Source organism: Strix uralensis, chromosome 8 (assembly GCF_047716275.1).
Source record: "Strix uralensis isolate ZFMK-TIS-50842 chromosome 8, bStrUra1, whole genome shotgun sequence".
Lineage (NCBI taxonomy): Eukaryota > Metazoa > Chordata > Aves > Strigiformes > Strigidae > Strix > Strix uralensis.
The window spans coordinates 5,476,197-5,495,334 of NC_133979.1; the positions used below are offsets into that span (position 1 = coordinate 5,476,197).

A 19,138-nucleotide genomic window follows, 5' to 3' on the forward strand; every position below is an offset into this window, starting at 1 on the left:
TTGGAGAAGGGCTTTGGGGAAGAACATGAAGGATTTGCAGATTTTAAGGGCAAATTCTTATATGCCAGGAAAAAAATTATAGCAGAGCTTCATGGAAAATCTTCCATGAAACAATTGAAGCTCTTCTGAAAGCAAAGAATTGGGAGATGTGAGCTAGCAAAGGAGGAAAAGCTACTTCATCTGTTACTCTTTTAAAAAGTCTGGCTCCTGATGATGGGGATGGGTGGTGGGTAGTCCTTTGTCAAAGATGCTTGACATTTAAGTCACAGGCCAGGCTCCCACCCATCACAGGTCTGCATAACCCAGTACAGCTGAATTGGTAATTAAAAGCCTCCTCTTCCAGCATTTACCTTGCATTTGCACTTGGTTTCAGAGTTGTGTAAAATGTAGAGATGTAATTTCATTCCCTATAAATCTGTTAAATATCTGAAAAAAGGCTTCTTCATCTCATTTTTTTTCCCAAATTAAAAATATTTATCAACTCCCATTTTCTGTGTATATGGACATAAAACATCAAACAGTTGTATTAAAACACTACAAAATGTTGGTGTGTATTTAAGGTTATTCTCTGAGCGATGTCCGGAAATGTGCACAGCATGGCTTTAACATTGGTGCAAGTATTTTTGATGTCTATCTGAAGCTTGGAATAACTGAAGCTGGCTGTAAATCCCTTTTAAAAGAGATTGGAGGTAAGCATGAAACACTTCTGCCATTTAATTTCTAGCCTTTGTCATAGTGAAAAGAAGATTTTGTGATCTTGGCTGCCTGAAATATTTCTTCATTCCCTCACAGCTGCTTTTGAGTCTGCTGGCTAACCCCAGCCGAGCTTAACAGATGTGTAGATGTCTCAAAGCTTGTTTTCTTGCAAGATTTTCTTCGCTGGGTAGAGAAGAAATATCTTCTCAGCGTCCCAGGGAAAAGCAGGGACAGATCAACCATTACCCACCTGGCTGGTGCTGTGTTACCAATCCACCCACCTCTCAGCAGAGCATGCCGCTTTCTGCACCCAAAAAAGCCCAAATGGGGAAAGCAGGGAGGTAATGGTGTTGTGGGAGCCTCAGGGGACATATGGGAAGCTGTGGGTGTTGCAGTGGGAGAAGGGTGCACCTGAAGATACATGGAGGAGAACTGGCAGTATTCATGGTGGTGAGGAACATTGGGCTGTGGAAGGACCTGCAAGCTTACAACCATAGGGAAGAAATTTATGGGGAGAAATAGGGAGAGATTTAGGGTGCAAGAGAGGAGGATGGGGGCATTGCTGCAAAGGAGCAGGAGAGGCACAGGACACGCAGCACAGGAAACCAGGCTTCAGGTGTGAAACACTTGTGGCCATTTTCCTTTGTCCTCTCAGTGGAATGGGTCATGTACAGGGGTGTTTTGCTGTTAGCTGATAACTCAACTGCCATCCGCAAAAACATACCTGAGCAGAGTTGGCCACTTTCTGAAAGTATTTTTGCAGACAGCACCTCCACAAAAAAGTATGTGGAAGATTTCATTGTCCTTGTTCGTGGCGGAGCAAGCAAACACATTACAACGCTGGCTTACAAAGACCTGCCGACGGCTGCACTTATGCAGGAGTGGGGAGATGCTGTACAGTACAACCCTGAAATCATAAGGCTAAAGGTACTGTATCCATCACTTCATTCAGCCTCACTTAGCTGGGTGCCTTGGAGAACTCTGTGTTTAAATAAACAGGATTTAAAAAAAAAAAAAAAGCAGTGAAATTTCTAGGGCAAATAATAGACCCGGATTGTGCAGCATAGTTTCTCTAAGACTGGGTATTGAGAGAATCAAAGGTGTGATGCATTAAAAGGGGTGTGGTTGGAAGTACATGAAGTAAACAGCTTTAACCCTTCTAACTGGGCTGTGTGGATGTGATCACTTGCTGCCTGCCAAGCAAACCAGACGATCCACCTTCTTTTTTACTGATGTATCACTTACCAAAAATATATCTGGTGGCATATATTTTATAAGGACTTTTTTTTCCTTGAAATTTCTCCTGTCTTCTGTGAGCACCAGTGACTGTTTAGCAACAACTCTCTCTGGTTCAGAAGGTCAAGTAGTTCACCATACATGCCTGGATGTTTGTGCAGCTTGGCTAAACCTTAGAAATACAAGTGAGGTTTTGAAGCATCAGGGTGCTTTGATCCTGAAGAGTTTTAGTAATGCAAGACACTGTAGAAGTAAAAACCAAGCAGAAGTATATAGCAGTTCTGCCTCATCATTTTTAATGTCAAGTTCACTCTGAGTGAATAGTACAAAGATGCAAGAGAACATCCTTTTCAACAGGAGTTTGGACTGGTGGTGGTGGAAGTTGATTTTATCATTGCATAACTGGTTTTCATTGTAAAATTTAATTTTAGGCAAAAATATTTGTAAAAGGTGTTCCATTCTCATTGTAAAATCTGACTTTTCATTTTTAAAAAAGAGTTTAATTCTAAAAAAATATGAAGCAAAGCAAAAATCAGTAATTTTAAAATACAGCCAATGCCCGCCTGGTGCTTGCTGCAGCGGAGGTGGCTTTCCCAAACCCCTGGTGCACTGTGGATTGACCTTCCAGAAATGAGCTGGGAGGTCTCTGGGCAGGAGACAACAGAAATGCAACCCCTCCGCGCTAGATCCCATGTACAGAATATCCTCCCACAAGAAATTGCAGCATTCTTTGTCTTGCCTGGCATCAGTGACCAGGCTGCCCAGTGAAAAACCCCAGATGGATGTAATTTGGATTTGGTATCTATAATCCTTCATTTCCATACCGATATCCCTGTGGGGCTTGAAGATCAAAAGTACCAGCAGAGTGTGACTAAATGTCAGCACAAGAATGCTTAGTTAGGGAAAACTAAAGCAAATCAGTTCATAAATCATCTGCTGAAGGGACTTGGCAGGTCACTTTTAGTGTGTTTCCTCATTTGTATGATCTGAATTCAAAAAGCAAAGTATGGATCACAGATAATTGATGAAGAGTGGATGTACAGCAGCAGGAAATGAGTATTTTTTTATTGAAACATTCTTCTATATCTTGTAGCTTGAGCCTCTGATACCAAAGGATGATCTTTCATGCTTACTGTATTGCTGTGGCCTGTATGGCATATGGCAGGCATCTCTATAGCAAGGATGGGAATTTGGGATGGATCCTCTGATGACACATGCCAGTGTCGTCCCACTGGCATTAGTGGGTGACTGGCAGTATTGAGACCACACTTTAACTTTCCCTTGTTCTCAGGAAAAAAATAAATGAGCGGGTCAAAGTCCCCTTGGTCCCTACTGCATGTTCACTGTGGTGTGCACTCCCTTATCTTCTCCCACCCACCCCATCTGCAGATGAAGATCACAATCCTCTCCCTTCTGAAGGCAGTGGAAACCCTTGTCTTGGCTTCATAAAGAGAGAAATCAGCCTTGAAATACGGAAGTGGTTAAGGTGAAATCAGTGCAAATTTGAATGCCTGTGACGTGTGCCTCTGGCTGTGCTGTGTGGCTGTTGGAGGAATGAAGGAGATTTTTGGGGCACCTTTTTTAAATCAGTGTAAGAGAGCACTCAGAAAACGTAAGTTTGAGCAAGTCTGTATTCTAAAAATTTCAATATCAGGAAAATGGATGAGAAAGGATTTAATGAAACTTCTGTGTCGCTGTGCCCGTTTGTCAACTAACGGTATGGCTGTTGTATTTTGTTATGCATTTGCAACTGCTTTGGGGTTGTAAACCAAGGGGAGAATCCCTCTAAGAATTCCTGACATTGCTGCCTTGTTGTTCATGGGTTTAGGGAAATACTGATGGGAAACCTGGAGCCTGTACCACAAGGCCTTCATTTCCCTCTCCAGCTGTGCCACCACCGAGCCCTGCGATGCTCACACCATCTTGAACTTGGAAATGAATGCAGTTTCTTCCCTCCCTTTAGGCAGAGCCACTGTATCAGCTGGTGACTCCAACTGACTTTGCTAATGCAATCACAATAAAAGAAAATCTGCGACGGGCTCTTGATGAGTTTCAGCTGGAGACCAGTTCTTGTCGCTGTGCTCCGTGCCACGGCAATGGCATCCCCTTTCTGCAAGGTAGAAGGTTTTTGCACCTTTTCTCTACCCTCTTAAGAGAATGAGCTGGGAATTTGTGGGGAGTGAGGAAGCTTGTGAGTAATCTGCTCTTTAGTTTCTCCTGGCATTTCTTTTTCAGGTAATTAATTTTTTTTAAAAAGTTGGTCTATTTGTACAATGCCACTGGTAAGTAAAGACAGCAAAGTCAAGGGATGTTTCTTTTTAGCGGGAGTGACCATCTGTATCAGTTTTGTGGAGGAATTTGTTACTTCTAAATTATGCATTAAAAAAAAACCTTGACAACTTTCAGTCTCCTCCTTTGGTTTTAAGATTGCTTCCATCCTCCTAGAGAAGTGACAACTGTCTCAGCATTAATTAGTGTTTGTAAAAGTGTTTTGAAGATGAAAAGCACCATATAAGGGCCAAGCACTGTTATCACTGTCACCTTCCCCCATTTCTAATAGAAGCTGTCCTCCTTTGTAAGCAGGCTGTGATTTAAAAATGAATTTAAAAATAATCAAATTGAATGAAAACTGCACTGCCCAAACAGAGATATATGACGTGATGAGAGCTTCTAAGAAAGGGACCATTTTTTCAAGTGCCTAATTCCAATCTGCATCTGCAAAAGTCCTGATGAGAATTGTTATCATCTAAATGTATCTAATGCAGAAATGATCACTTCAGGTACCAGCTAGTTGATTGTAGCACTTAAAGGATTTGTCTCATGATTACCCTTGTTTAAATAACTTTTTAGGAGCTGAGTCAGGTTAGTGTTTCATTTAGGATCTTCTCAACAAGAGGTTTTAAATGACCGTTTATCTTCCTAAGTGGGATGCACACTGCAGCCCTGGGCAGCCAGAGCAGGGTTATGTGGACTTTTCCTCTGCCACAAAGCCAAGCTGGGATGCTCCTGTCCCAGGTGCTCATTCCTGATGCTGCAGTTTGCTCCCTCTCAGCTCTACCAAAGATAACTCTTTTGGAGAGGAGCAGGGGGACTGTGTGGGACCCAGGCTTGCTGAATGACTGCACCGGTGTAGCTGAGGTTGAGCCGCAGTGCAGTGGCAGGAACAAATGGCCGGGGAGGCGAGAGGGGCGGCAGGGTAGTCACAGCTGCCCTGCTTTATTGCTATTTCATACTTTCACCATCGGAGAAAAATTCTGATATCATTTCACCCGCTGTCCCTTCCTTACAGGAGATGAAGCACTGAAAAGAAATGGGTGTCTGCAGGAAAATGTGACTTGAAGTCTCTAATCCCACCATCTCTGCCTACTTTCAGGAACCGAGTGTGAATGCCTATGTCCCCTGGGCTACAGCGGCACTGCCTGTGAGATCAGCGAGAGGAAAGGTAAGAGGCACCCCAAGTGCGAGGAGACAGTCCCGTCTGTATTTAGGAGTGTCCGGGGACGGCAGCTGATGGATGGGGAGTAATGCACAGCTCTGGCTGTCCCTGCTCTGCCCAGCCCAATGCACGAAGGGTTAGGGTGCTGCAGAGGTGACAGATAAGCTTTGCCTGCCCTCTTCTAAATTTCTTTGCACTCACGAGGAGGTGGCTTTACTTTTACAGTTCAAAGCTGGATAAATGCGCCTTGCAATTATATCAAAATAGGAACTCCTACTTGATTTACAATCCATGACAAGCCTCAGGTCTCCTCCAACAGCTCTGTTTCCTAAGTTTTTCCCTTTGACACAGCCAGTATGTTGCAAACTGTTTCCTTTCAGATATGCTACCATGCATTTTAATCTTAAAATCTTACTATGTTGTTTTGAAGCATTTACTAATGCTTCTTGGTCACTTTATGTCACTGCTGTCTCCTGACTGATGTTCTTAACTCCTTCTAGTTTAGGATGATCTGTGAATTTAATAATTTTGTTTACTTCTTCCAGCTCATTAATTTAGATGCTAAATAATACCAAATCTCAGGCACCCAGAGCTCTGGCACTGTCTCACAATTTGATGCACTGCATTTATCATTGCGCTTTGTTTAGTCTTTTATCCAGTTCTCATTCTGCATGACTGTGTCCTAACTAAGCCAGGCTGAAATACATTTTAAGCCAAGATTTCACCGAGCAGAGGGTCAATTTTGTAGGTGTTTCTAAGGAAGTCCATGGAGCCTTAAACTGTGGAGTCACTTACACCTTGTTCCAGTCTGCTTACCACACGTGTAATTGCACTCGACCCTCCCAAAGACTCACATCCATCCACTTGTCAACATGTAACTTCCTTTCTCACTCCCCTTTCCTCCTTTTATGTATTGCCGCCGTGTTCAACTCCATGATTCTCAGGATTTTGAATTTACATCACTCACATGCTCAGGGTCCAGAAGAAACACTGTAATGGGAAAAACAATGGATAGAAAGCTGAATATTCAAGCTGTTGTTCATTGAAGAAGAATGTGCTAACATTTCCCCTAGCACCTCAAAAGTGTGGCTGAGACGAATTTGGTTGCTGATTTTCTTACCTAGGCTTGGACCAAGTCAGAGGGAGAAGTGTCCTACAAGCAAATATAAAGTTAATTGGTTTTTTTTCCCTTGTCCTTGCTGCATAAAGTGTAGTTTGAACAAACACCAGAAATGCTGAACAGAGAATTAACATCTTTAAAACAATCACTCATTGTTAATGACTTAAGTATATTGTTAGTTGGATGGTCAGGGGCAGAGCTGTTTGTATTTAAATATGATGCATGGAATCCAACCGCTCTTCCCATGAAAAGAGCTGCTTTATTCTGACCGTCCTTTCTGGCTTTGGGTTTTTTTCCAGATGCTGCTATTAATGGAAACTGGGGTTGCTGGGCCAGCTGGTCTCCATGTTCAGGAGGGCAACGAACAAGGAGACGACAGTGCAACAACCCTGCCCCACAAAATGGTGGTTCGTCATGCTCGGGGCCAGATGCTGAGACAGTTACTTGCTAGAGGGAATCATTAGCACGTACACAAAACCGATGAGCACTTTGCAAACTGAGTGGGAAGATGTTACCTGACTGGCTTGCTCAGTTGGCTTCGCTCTGCTTATGGGTCTCATCCAAGTGCACTGAAGTTGGAAACATTTCAGAAGGCATTGAGAGCTGGGTGTGTGTTGTGAATCACACCTTTGGACATGCTTTGCAGTTGTCCCATGGGATTGAATGTGCTTCCCGTTCTTAATATTTTCTCTTTTCTCTGTCTTTATTGCAATGGGCTGAGACAAGCTTTACCTCCTGCCTTATTTGGTAGCTGCATGATTTTAAATTTTACTGTCTTGTTTTTGAAGGTTCCTTTGAGATAAGAAAAGACTGATCTTATGTGTACCAGAATGTGTGCTAATATGCAGCTTTTGTGAAGACAGCTGTGTCACGTGGAGCAAATACAACATATTAAAGTCTAAATCTTAGTGAGCACAATAGTATCTAATGTGACATGTAAAGCCACTGTGCCTCGCTACTCCAGTTACCCAGTTTATTTTATTTAAGTTAAATTGTCTGTTGTATTAGAAATTGTCTTGAAGGAGTGAAAACCGAATTGTGAAGAACAGTCTGGTGACACCAAAGCATCATTAGACTATATAGCAGTTCTACCATGGTGATGAGCTTCCTCCTGTGCATTTCTGAAGTAGAACAGGTACTGAGAGTATCAGATACACCCCGGTATGCTCAAATACACCAGTGCTCTGGTTCCTTGGGAAGGGGAGGGAAGGACAGAGGGATGCTACTGGGTTGAGGAACTGGAAAGCAGCTGCTCCTCCTTCTGCTCCTTGGAGACATTGGAAGGCAGGAGTGATGGCTACAGTTGCAGGAGAGGCTGCACCCTGACCAGGGGATGTCAGTCCAGGATGCCAGGACCCTCTGCTGGAGCAGACAACTTTTCTGACATGGGCAGAATAAATAATGGAACATTTTGGAACAAACATCTTTGCACATTCCCTGAGATCTTCTGCCCTTAGTAGTTGCCTCTGCCCCAAACAGACTCTGGTTCATCAGTTTGATCCAGTGAAAGCCTTTCAGTCAGCAGCTGCGTTGCTAGTCCACTCAGGTTAGGACATCTGAGATGGAAGGAGTTTGCTATGAAAAGAGCCAAAGCAAAGTGAATGGTTTGCCCTTTGTTACTGTCCCTGGACCCGTGCATCGCAATCCGGGTCAAACAAAAGAGTCGTGACTGACCTGAGCCTGGATTGTTCCAGAGACTTGCCTCCTACAGCTTTGTTGGTGGTTAATGATTTTTGCAAAGACATTTGGTGGGGCATGCTGTAAAATAACCAGCGATAGCTTTGCTTCAGGAAAACAATTCCACCGTTGCAAAGTTGTTCATAAGTGTTGAGAGTCTTCTAGCATCTGCAAGGTCAAACACTCGTCCAAGGGTTTTTAGCAATGATGGTGATGATGGGTTGGTATCACCAGTTTCTCTCTTTTCAGACTGACGTTGTCTAAATGTAATTCTTGTAAGAACAACTCAGGCTCTCTGACATCTGAACAATGGAACATGCATTTAGTTGTAGCCCTCGTGCTGCCTCCACACTTATCGGCAAGGTTTCTGTGACAGCTTTTAAGAAAGAAAGAGCACATTGCATATGTAAAAGAAGAGTGCTCTGTACTCATTATGGGCTGCGTAATCGAGCTGCCAACCCAAAACATTTCCGTTATCCACTGTGTAACTGTGATATCTTTTGTGTGATAGAAATTTGCTGAGAGATTCATTGCGGGTCATGGTCAAAGAGGTCACTGCTTATGCGAAGTATGATATTCTTTAAAGTTTTTAAAGGGACACTGCAAAAGCTCTGCAGCAGAGGACCCTGATCAAGGCTCATGGGTGCCTGTGAGGACACGTACTGCAGGGCGGTTGCCTGCCCTTCTTGAGGAGCATCGATGTAATCTGATTAAGGAACTTTCTCAGATGAGTCGAGTGGCTTTTGTAAATTTGACCACCTTTCCTGATCGTCAGGCTGGAGTAAGCACTCTGACACATAGTGTGTCTATCCACTGCTGCGGCGAGCAGAGCCAAATGTAGCGACCTGAATTTGGACTGTTGTTCCCAGATCAGAAAAGCTGAGATTTTTTGAGGTGGCAGTGCCTGAGTTTGGATATTTGGGTTTTGGGGGTTTTTTTTGGAGGAAGAGAGATTTGATAATCTTCAAGATCAGCAGGATAGTCTAACAGAAGTGTGATTTCAGTAGTGGTTGAATATTGAGCCTATAGGCTTAGAAGCCTCCCATAAAGGACATAACTTTATCTTGTCCTTGTGATTTTGTGCTTTGATTCAACTAACTAATGATTTATTATGACCTGGAGGGTAATAAAAAATACTATGCTGAAGCTTTTATTGTTTCATTTTGGTATGCATTAAATTTTGGTACTATCTTTTACTGGTGTTTCTAACTTCCACTTTCTGTGTAAGCTGAGATTAATAACCCACGTATGAAAACTTGGGAAGGCTGCAGGCAGGCTGCATGCATGTTCAGCACTGGTTGTGCTGCTCTAGCCCATTTCTCTGGTTAAGACACTTGTCTCAATGTGCTTTACCATATTATATTTTCACAAGCAGTTTGCTTGTGAAAAAAAGAAACTCAGTATCAATGGAGAAGCTGTATTTCCTCCACCTCCTTGCTTGAAGACATTGCTGCTGAGATGTGTGCTGGATCCGGTCAACACGGCTTAGGAAGCTCCCAAAAGGGTATTTTAGGTAAGTTGTAATTGTCACAGCCATCTTTCCCAGGACAAAACCAACTTGACTCTTGCAGCCCCTAACATCTCCATCAGGAATGGGTAAATCAGACTGGTTTCCAGCCTGGATTCACTTGCTCTCCGTCTTTTCATATCACGTAGACACTTCACGTTTACCTGTGAGGCTGGAACGTGGTCTAGGCTGTGGCTGGGGACTTGCAAACCCTGTGGTAGCCATAATATTGCTGAATTACTTTACCATGCTCCTCTTTCTCCTGCTATAAGATGGATGTAGTTGTTCCTCCCTGGGTTCTTTCCCAGACAGGGATTTTGTTGAAAGCAACTCAGTGAGTCCATGCAGAGGTGTTAACGGTGCCCAGATTTCCAGCTCCTCGTTCTTCTGTCTTGGTGGCTAAAGAGCCCAGTAAGCACTCAAGACAACTGCCAGATTTCAGGTCAAATTATGCCTGCAGATCTGTCTTCCTTTTATATCCTATTTTAACACCCCCCTGCTTCTGTAAATCAACAAATCTAGAGATGAAGACAGTAATTATTACCATTACAATCATATATTTTTTACTTATTTGTAATGCGGCACCAAGAGTCCTGCTGTGTTGGGCGTGATAGAGCAGCATAAGAAATGCCAGTCCCTCCCCAAACTCTCCAGAATCTCGCATTTCTTTTTTTTTCAGGTTTTTTGGGGGTAGGATTAAATGTTTTGTATCTTCCTGTGCCTCTGCATTACACTGTATAAAAATGAAGGGGATAATTTTTGAGCTACTCCTGCCGAGGAATCTTTGCCTGCTCTAAAATCACAGGCTCAGAGGGACACAGGCATGTGGATAGTTGGTGTGACATTGACCCCGAGGTAGAAAACAGCTCTGTCTCAAGCGCTGCCCTTATCTACTCTTCTGTTAGCTGGTTATCTGGAGTCTGCACCTTGCAACCTCAGGTGTATTGTCATCAATCATTTGCTATTTTCTTTTGCGTACTGGTTCCTCTCTGCCCTTCCTTTGTTAATAACCCAGTTTGCCTATATCCATAAAAATATCTGATTGTGATACCATTTATCCAAAGCACCATACATCCATCATGTACTTATGAGTGAGATAAACAAGGTCTCCTGGGAAATATGCCACAAGAAATATATAGGATAAATAACTATATCAAATGTATGTCAGTGTGCAAGAGGGGAAAATCCATTCATTAAAACCAGGGTGGAACTGCAGTATTTTATTGTACCTTCTAAGCTTTTAGTTTTAGAAACGTACATTTTTTTCTGCTTATCTCATGTAGCACAACTCTCATGCTGACCACTTCAGCATGAGATATATTAGCTTTTTTGACTGGCATTGTAAATGTGTAATTGCTCATAATCTTTTTTTTTCCAGACCTTACAGGCAGCTTCTTCGTTTCTTTTGACTTCAACTTGGCTGCTTCCGAGTTTCAGCTGTGGGGATGTCTGAGCCCTGGATGCAGTGGGGACTGGAGGGGGAGGAGAGGGGCTGCTGCTGAGCTGCCTTTGGCATTTGAAGGAAACCCTTGGGTTTGTATTCCATTGCCCTGGGTTGCGGGGTGAACGATGAGCTGTGCCCCACATGTATCCTCGCTTTCATCTCTGTGCTCCAACACTGCAATGTTCAAAGTGGAGAATGAGCAACTGCAGGCAAATCCCAGCTCTTTTGCCCTTATTTATATGTGCTTCACGGTGGTACTTCACATGCAGTTTCTTTAATCACTTGGATTTGTTCTTTTTTTCTTTCTGGTTCTTCGGTCTGTGATCTATCCTAGAAATGGCTCTAAAAGCTGAGGATGCAGGTTGCTTTCCTGCAGGCCTCATCCCTCCTCTGCCTCCAAGGCATCAGATCTTTCTCTTCATTAATTTCTTCCCTCTGGTCACAAAAGAAGCATACTTGGCTTTCTAACTCACGTGACTATACTCATTTACTTTCAAGCATTTTCCTGAGTCCTAAGCAGTCAGTGTAAAGGTAAGAATTGCCTACGACCCAAGCTGGTCCTTGGTGTAAGAGCACCGTCTCCTGTTGCTACATAACCTGGCAGCCCAACACCAAACAGTAGTGATAAAACCATTGATAGGAAAACTTGTTTTGATCCTACATTTCACATTCCTTTGGGATGTCTAATTCATACTGATGTATGGGTGCTTCATGCTGCTGCATTTTCCCAACATGGAAGACATCAGATTCAAGCCCTTGGGAGCAAATTCATCTCTGGGTGAATATCACCTTTACCTGGAAAACAAAGTTGGCAAAAAGGCCACAGCTTTGCCATGCATCATAGGGATTTTTCACAGAACAATTACATCTCAGTGTTCGAGGTGACATGGTTTGTTGTTTTCTTATACAAAAACAGCCAATAGTTTCATTTTCAAGCAGAAGAGAAGTGGTGAACAAATTGTCCTTTGGCAAACATGCACACAAAAGAAAATATGGGGCCAGATCTTCAGGTAGCATAAATCAGCTGCGGCAAAGGAGCGACACTGATTTACATCAGCTAAGTGTCAGACTCTAAATCACCACTGACACGCTGTTGAAAAACAAGCATTTCCAAGAACCAGAGCTATAGCTGAACAATTTCTTTCACTAAATCGTGATTCCTTTCTACTCTCTTTTTCCATTCAAATGTATATAGAAGTGCTCCTTTGTGCTTTGTGGTTTTGTTGCTGTTGTTGCTTTTCATAATGCTCGATTCCTTCTCGGCTTTTTTTTTTTCCTTCTTTCCTTGTAATGAAAAGCACAGTAAAATGAAGTGCCATTTGCCTTCCGTCCACCCCAGGTTTTTGTGGCAGTTCATTAAGAAGAGGGAGCTGCAGGCTCTTGCTGTGGTCTCTGGACACAGTTCAATACTGTGTGTATTCTTGTGCTGAGATTTACGTCTTACATTCAAAAAGGCCTCTTAAATCAAGCAGCCCGTTAGCATCTTCTCCAGCTCTGGGTGCCTGGGAGATAAAACGCCTATGTGCTAACAGTCAGTTCATCACTGATCTTAAAGAGAAGTAGCCTTTGCTATTCTGCTGAATGGTTGTGTTCGAGCCTATTTATTTATTATGTATTTAAGATTCTTCGTGAGTTTGGGTTTATGTTTTGCAATGATGCTTCAGCATCTTTAGGCTTAAGCCTCCTCCCATGCAGAGCAGCATATGGCTTTGCTGCAAATGCAGCCCTGGCCAATATGCTGGACTTAAAAATCTGACAGTGCCAGCTTATAAAAGTTTTGTGGTACATATGTCAATACCAACTGCATAAAAATGCAAGGATTGTGAGCTCTTAATGTGTTTTTCAAAGGCAAATATAAAAATTTCTGTGAGTCAAGCTTACTTATGTAAACACTTTCGGTAAATTTATTTCATGACACGTTGTAGCCCCACGGTCACCCAGCAGCAAAGCCACCCGTGTGGATTCTCCACTGTCTCCTGTATCCCAGCCATACTGCTGTGAACTGGTGGGGCTCCCATGATACCTTGTGGGGTGAGGGGACAGCCAGGTATGTGTTCAATCAGCCGGAGCAATTGGTCTGGACAGCAGTCAGGTTTTATGCAGCGAATCCAGCACATCTCCATATGTATGGAAATGCAATACTTCACAATTATCTCTCCCCAGCGTAATTCTGTTGCAGGATTATGCCCGGAGTATTTATAGCCAGCACAGACTCCAAACTGCTCTTGACCACATACCTGTGGGGAGCGATGCCGTCCCGTGGGCTGTCAGCAGGCTTTGCTCTGCACATCCCTGCCCGTGCAGGGCTCCCCACCACGCTGCGGGGCCGGGTTGTTGCACTGCCGGCTGCGCTGCACGGTGCCTGACTGGCAGGGACCCCACTGTGACCAGCAGCTCCAGCGCCCATTCGTCTCACCGCCTGTAAACGCATTAAAAAAAAAAAGAGGGAAAAAAGAATTATTCGGGTCTGAAGTGCTACAGACAACCTGACTGTAGCGGTATGCTTTGTGGGGGAGCAGGGGAGGAAGATTGAGCTGAATGCCACCAGCAGTTCGTGATTTTGGCTCTGGCAGTAACCTCTGCTGTGAGCAGGACTCCCCGCTCCATCCAAGCCAGGCCCAGCACACGGATGGCTGTTGAGATCAAGGCGCTTTGAAGCCGGGGGAGATGAAGCAGCGTCACCTTCTTCAGACACCAATAGCTGTTTCTTTTTCTTCTCTGCTCGTTGAAAGGCTGCAGCTTGGCTTTCCTTTCCCAAAGGGCAGCTGACAGCTCTCTCTGCACTAACTTTCTCACCTCTGACCAAAGCAGAGGGACAAAAGTCTCGTAACGTTGTGGAGGTGTTTTGAAAAGTCTGCCCATCTGTGTGGAGATGGGTCATTTTAAGGCTTTTTCATTACAGTACAGACTTGACTTGTCAGGAGTGTTCGATACTATGGATTGTGGCGGCGCTCCTGAATGATGGGAATGTTTGATGGCTGTCATTTACTGTCGTTTTTTATTTACTCAACTGGCCTTCATGCCTGGCTTGGGCACTTTATTAATCCAGACAGCACAAATGGATGTGTGTGCTCTTAGTGCTGAGTGGAAAGCTGGATTTCCCATCTGCTGAAACATCATGCTTTAAAAAAAACGGGTTTAGTCTTAAATGAGTTTTGGAACTATAAATTGCCCATGACTTGGAAGTGTGTCTGTCCCCACTGTTGCTAAAAGCAGGGAGCACAGGGCTGGCCAGTTTGTTGGGCTGCTTTGAGGCCAGGTCCTGAGCCTTCCAAGCTCCTCATCTAAGGCATATTCCTTGGATTTGGAGACGACTCAAAAAACCTGAGATTTTTAAAGAAACCCACTTTTCAGTCACTGAAGCAACACTTTTGAGTTCAGCTTCATAAACCATCTACCCAGCTCTGCTCTAACTCCTTATCTCATCACAGCTTTGATTTTCCAGTGGTGAGACCCTAGTTATGAGCACATGGTTGAAGGCCTGGAGCTCTGCCTGGTGGAACTGCTCTGAAAATGGATATTTCTGTCAGCTTCATGTGCTGAGATTTGGATTTTTTTGTCATCACAAATCAGGACAAAAATATCCAGAGAGAACTGTGACATTTTTTTGAAATAGAAAAGCACGTTCCAAGGTTGACTTTTCTTGCCACCCATTTAATTTTTTAGGATAGTATATAAATTAATAAGGAAAACATAAATAAAAGCCTGTCACTTTGGAAAAACACTTTTTTTTTCTCCAGCAAAATAGATACCTCCCTCTAGTTAAAATATTTCCCTATGGTGGGGTGGGGAATTTGGCAATGTGGCAATTTTTTACTAAAACAGCATTTTTGGTGCTTTGCCAGGGTGCTGCCACCACACCCCAGCCCAGCTCTTTGCAGCATGTCAGCAAGTCTCCAGCTATTAAACACGTCCTCATTTCCAGTAATTTGTTTATAATAATCTCCTGAGTTGCTAATTTAAGTCTCTTGCAGGGCTGTTTAGGATAGTGTAACAACAAAAGCGATACAGAAGCGAAGGCTTGCTGGATGCATGGGTGCAAAGAGCTGTTGGTTAATCCTGTGGAGGGGAAAACCCTGTCCCTTTGCTGCCTTTCACCCTCCCCTGCTGCAGGTGCACGCCAGGGTCTTACCTCGGCGCTGAGCCTGCTCACAGGCAGGGCCTCCGTAACCTGGTCGACACTGGCAGAAACACGTGTCGCCCACCAAAATGGGTTCACCGTTGTTCTGGCACGGTCCACAGCGGCAGGCATTGAACTCCAACAAGTAATCATCCAAAGCCCGTTTCAGGTTTTGCTGTTTGGTTTCCATGTTGCCAAGGTTGCTTCTGCGGAGAATTTCATGGATGGGCTGCAGCTGCATAAGAGGGAGATGAATAGCGTGGAGAGAATTTCAGCTGGCCATCAACTGAGATGCTACCACGCTGCAGTTAGAGAGCTGTGACATTGCTGGATAAACTCGGGGCTCAGAAAACTCATTTGTCTTCCTCGACAGCTCCATGTACATCATGCAGATGCGTTACCACGACTGATGGGCTCCAGTGAGAAGCCACCATTCCAAAACCTTCCTCATCTTAAAGGTTTGTGCGGGATTGGCTTTTCTGAACACGCTTTGGAGCTTCAGTCTGGATTCAAATGATAAATTAAAACACCCCGATAAGGCTATTTTTTGATTGCTTTCTTAGTGCTGTCACAGTCTCAGAGATTCTTGCATGCTTTTTGCTTTTTAAACCAAAATGTTTTGGTAAGAGCTTTGGACAGTGGGTGCCATCAAAACGTTTGCCAACTTACCACTAATAGTGACCAGATTGTGAACCAACTAGTAAATGCTGAGCATGGAGAATTTTACCTTCCTACTTTTACCCTTTGGTGCAGCAAAATAATATTGAGCTATCTACAGCTTTAAGGCCATAACATACTTGTAATATTTCCAGTAGCAAAATCCAGTTCCTATATACCAGCAAAAATAGCCCAGTGTGCCCAACTGAATATTAATATTCAACTGAATATTAAAGCTAAAAGCTTAGGGCTGGTCTGAGGGCACATAGTTACATTTGTCCATCCATGCATCTGTGTGAATGTAGTGCGTCCTGGCTGGGAGTTGGTGGAAATTGGTCTCAGAGAACTGGGCATCGTCTCATTGCACAAGGTGCACTGAGAACAATTTGTGGGGAGGATCGGCCAGGATTTGGGAAGAGCTCTTAGACAAATTTGCACAAGCTTGTTTAACAAACGAGAGGGAGCTGCAGATAAGAGCTGCTGAAGTGGACATGAGTGCCTATCGGCAGCTCCGGTTGCACAGTGACTGCTGAGCTCCGGAGCAGCCAACAGAGAGGTCAGCACATGGTTTACTGGAAAATTGCATTAAATTTTGCCCAGAATTGATGGAAACTTGTGCAGAAAGGTGAATAACCTGCAGCTAGAACTGAAAGCACTTTTACATTATTGGGGCTTTCTGCTGCCAGGGTGCTGCCCGGGAAGGTTTTCAGAGTCCCTCTTGCCCTGCCAATAACACAGATAATTCCTGATTCCATTTTCCCTTCTCCCACCTTCTGTCAGAGCCAGGAGTGTGTGTGCTTCAAAGGAAGATGAGAGGAATGGAGGTGGCAGCATGTCCCTGCCATGACCAAGGTCCTTCCCCCAGACCTCACAGCTGCACTCCTGGAGCAGACTGGCAATGGTAGCATCTCGGGGTAGATGTGGTTCTCCTGACCACAGCCCAGGAGTTGTGCCCAGCTCCTCATGCCTCTGTGGTCTCTGGCCCTGCATTATTTGTTGGTAGGGTTGCTCTTCCTCTCTCCCTTTCTGTCCACTCCTCTTGCACCCATCTCCTCCCCATCTCTGGAGTCCTGTTGGATGCTTCAGTGATCCATTTTATGGGGCACCCAATAAAACAAAAGGGAGGAGTAGAGATTGGCTGATTTTTATGGTCACAGACCCACTTTTGGAGCATGGAGAAAGACAGGACCTGCCTGACAAAGCAGCCAGGAGCTCCCCTGCTCTAAAAACTCCTGAAAGCACTCACAGCTATACCCACCATAGTCTGAAGAAGCTAGGCATAGCCACTGTGGCTCTGAGGCAGGTGAAAAGCAGGGGGGATCTATGCAGAGCCTTTGCTGGGGCGGGGGCAAGACTCTTTCCCCAGCTCCCTGTGAGTCCCCTGCTTATACAGGAGGGCAGACAGTGTCGGGCAGAATAATAGGGATGAATGCAACTGCAGAGAGCCATTCATCGGAAAGCTGTTTGGGGACACATCAGAAACTTAACTCAGCACTAATCCAGCATTAAGCTCCTTGTCCGTCTCCCTGCGGAGGCAGTCAGTGGGAGATGTACTCCCCATTGTGAAATGAATAAGAGGTTACTAGATCAGTGGCCCATTACATTTAATCTTGTTCTGTGATAGGATCACAATAAAAATACAAAATGATCTGCTCGACTACACTTTCATTCCTTATAGCGGCAGAGTTTCTTCAACTGCAGAAAAGCCTTACCTCAAAATCAATAACAGCAGGATTATATTTTAATGATCTTCCCCAGTGACGGTACATATTGCCATCCCAACTGTTTAAGAGCCCTCCACTGTAACTGGTATCTCCGCCTCTAATCCGGGGAATAATATCTTCCACAATAGCACTGTTGCTCTCAGCATCTGAAAAGTTGAATTACACCCATATTATTTAGTTACTGTTTCCACACATACACTAGAAGCTGCTTAATGGAAGTGAGATCAATTGTGCAAGGGACTATCACTGATGCTGCCTCCTGAAATCAATGGGAGCTCAGCGTCCCCTGCTCTCAGGGCAAGCCCTGCAACATTATCACAAGGCAGCTGGGGATGAGTCGAGCATCCCAAATGCTCCAAGCTGGTAATACCTGAAGAGCCTGCACACCTCCAGCCTTGGTTTCTAGTTAGCACGTGGGCAGCAGGTCATGCTGTCTATAGCTGGTTCAGTGATTTACAAATGTGGGGCTTCCTAGCCTCTTTGAGTACTTTTTATAGTCAGTTTTCACTTAATAGTTGCCACGTTGCCCTTGTTATTCATGCCCAGTCCGTTGTGGCTATAGGGACTGCAGCTTTCCAGCCACCCCACTGCCTCTATTCACTTGCGTTTCTAATCCAGGTATTGATACCTTAATTCTTGCTCTTTCAATAGCAATTGGTACTCCTGGAGACTTGGACCCAAAGTCGCTTTGGTCCCACAGTTGGGCCTGAGCCATGACTGGGGATGGCACCAGAGCTCCCGTCTTCATACCCTTGTGAGACCCTACTTGAATCTTGATGCTCAAGTGCCCAAGAGAAGTGACTCAAGATGCCTTGACAGACATTTGCCCTGCTATCATACCAGTTTTCAAAAATCCTTTCTTTGCACAGTCAGAGGATGTCACAGATGCTTCCAAATTCAGTTTACTCTCGCTGACTGTAAGGCCGATTGACATGCCAATACAGGCACTTATCTCTTCAGCGCTGATGTCTGCAAAACAGAAAGGAAACTGGTAAAATCAGTGACTCTTTCTGAGTGGAAGCATGTTCATTTTCCTACTTGTTTTTTTTCTATCAATGAACAAAATATCCGGTTATTTGCATGGCCCATTTTTCAAAGTCAAGAGCTATTCAGGGCAGAGGACAACCTTTAGTCTTGCAGGGGAAAAGCCAGTATTTTATTGGGGTGTATTGGGTCTATTGCATAATAGGTGAATGGGGAAATGTCCTTACTGTAAAAATTGTTTCCTTAGAAAGTATTAGAAGAAAGTAAAAATCTTAACACAAGGCTTCAGGCATGTATTTCCTTGTTTGATCTATTTATTTAAAAATAAAACATTAATTTTTACAGACTAACTCATAACTAGGGTAAAGCTGGGAACAGCAGCTGAAATTAGTAGATCCTCACTAATTTTCCTAAACTCAGGATCTGACCCATGTGTTAGGGGCTTAAGTAACGTCCTAAGTAGCAACTTGCAAAAGGTCTATCTGCTGAGAGTTGCCAAAGCCTTACTGCCTGCTGCTGGGCTGCTGCTGCCAGCAC

At 44.1% G+C, this 19,138-nt stretch overlaps 2 protein-coding genes across 6 annotated transcripts in view; one reads left to right on the plus strand and one right to left on the minus strand.

Moving 5' to 3' along the window:
- C8B (complement C8 beta chain) overlaps positions 1 to 9,311 on the plus strand; it is a 23,760-nt gene extending 14,449 nt beyond the window's left edge. For 2 of the 3 annotated variants that reach the window (XM_074875929.1, XM_074875930.1), the window contains 5 exons: positions 561 to 689; positions 1,460 to 1,623; positions 3,896 to 4,049; positions 5,306 to 5,374; positions 6,788 to 9,311. In XM_074875929.1, the coding sequence (XP_074732030.1) occupies positions 561 to 689; positions 1,460 to 1,623; positions 3,896 to 4,049; positions 5,306 to 5,374; positions 6,788 to 6,939 (668 nt within the window). In that variant the 3' untranslated portion in view covers positions 6,940 to 9,311. Of the gene's footprint in view, positions 1 to 560; positions 690 to 1,459; positions 1,624 to 3,895; positions 4,050 to 5,221; positions 5,375 to 6,787 lie in introns of those variants that run through there. The other variant, XM_074875931.1, reaches the window with a different exon arrangement.
- The window catches only part of C8A (complement C8 alpha chain), a 27,016-nt gene continuing 13,268 nt past the window's right edge, over positions 5,391 to 19,138 (minus strand). Inside the window, exons 8-12 of one of the 3 annotated variants that reach the window (XM_074875934.1) lie at positions 18,458 to 18,586; positions 17,606 to 17,763; positions 15,249 to 15,471; positions 13,354 to 13,535; positions 5,391 to 6,358 (exon numbers count right to left, since the gene is read on the minus strand). In XM_074875934.1, the coding sequence (XP_074732035.1) occupies positions 13,384 to 13,535; positions 15,249 to 15,471; positions 17,606 to 17,763; positions 18,458 to 18,586 (662 nt within the window). In that variant the 3' untranslated portion in view covers positions 5,391 to 6,358; positions 13,354 to 13,383. Of the gene's footprint in view, positions 6,359 to 10,877; positions 11,291 to 12,993; positions 13,536 to 15,248; positions 15,472 to 17,605; positions 17,764 to 18,457; positions 18,587 to 19,138 lie in introns of those variants that run through there. The other 2 variants (XM_074875935.1, XM_074875933.1) reach the window with 2 other exon arrangements.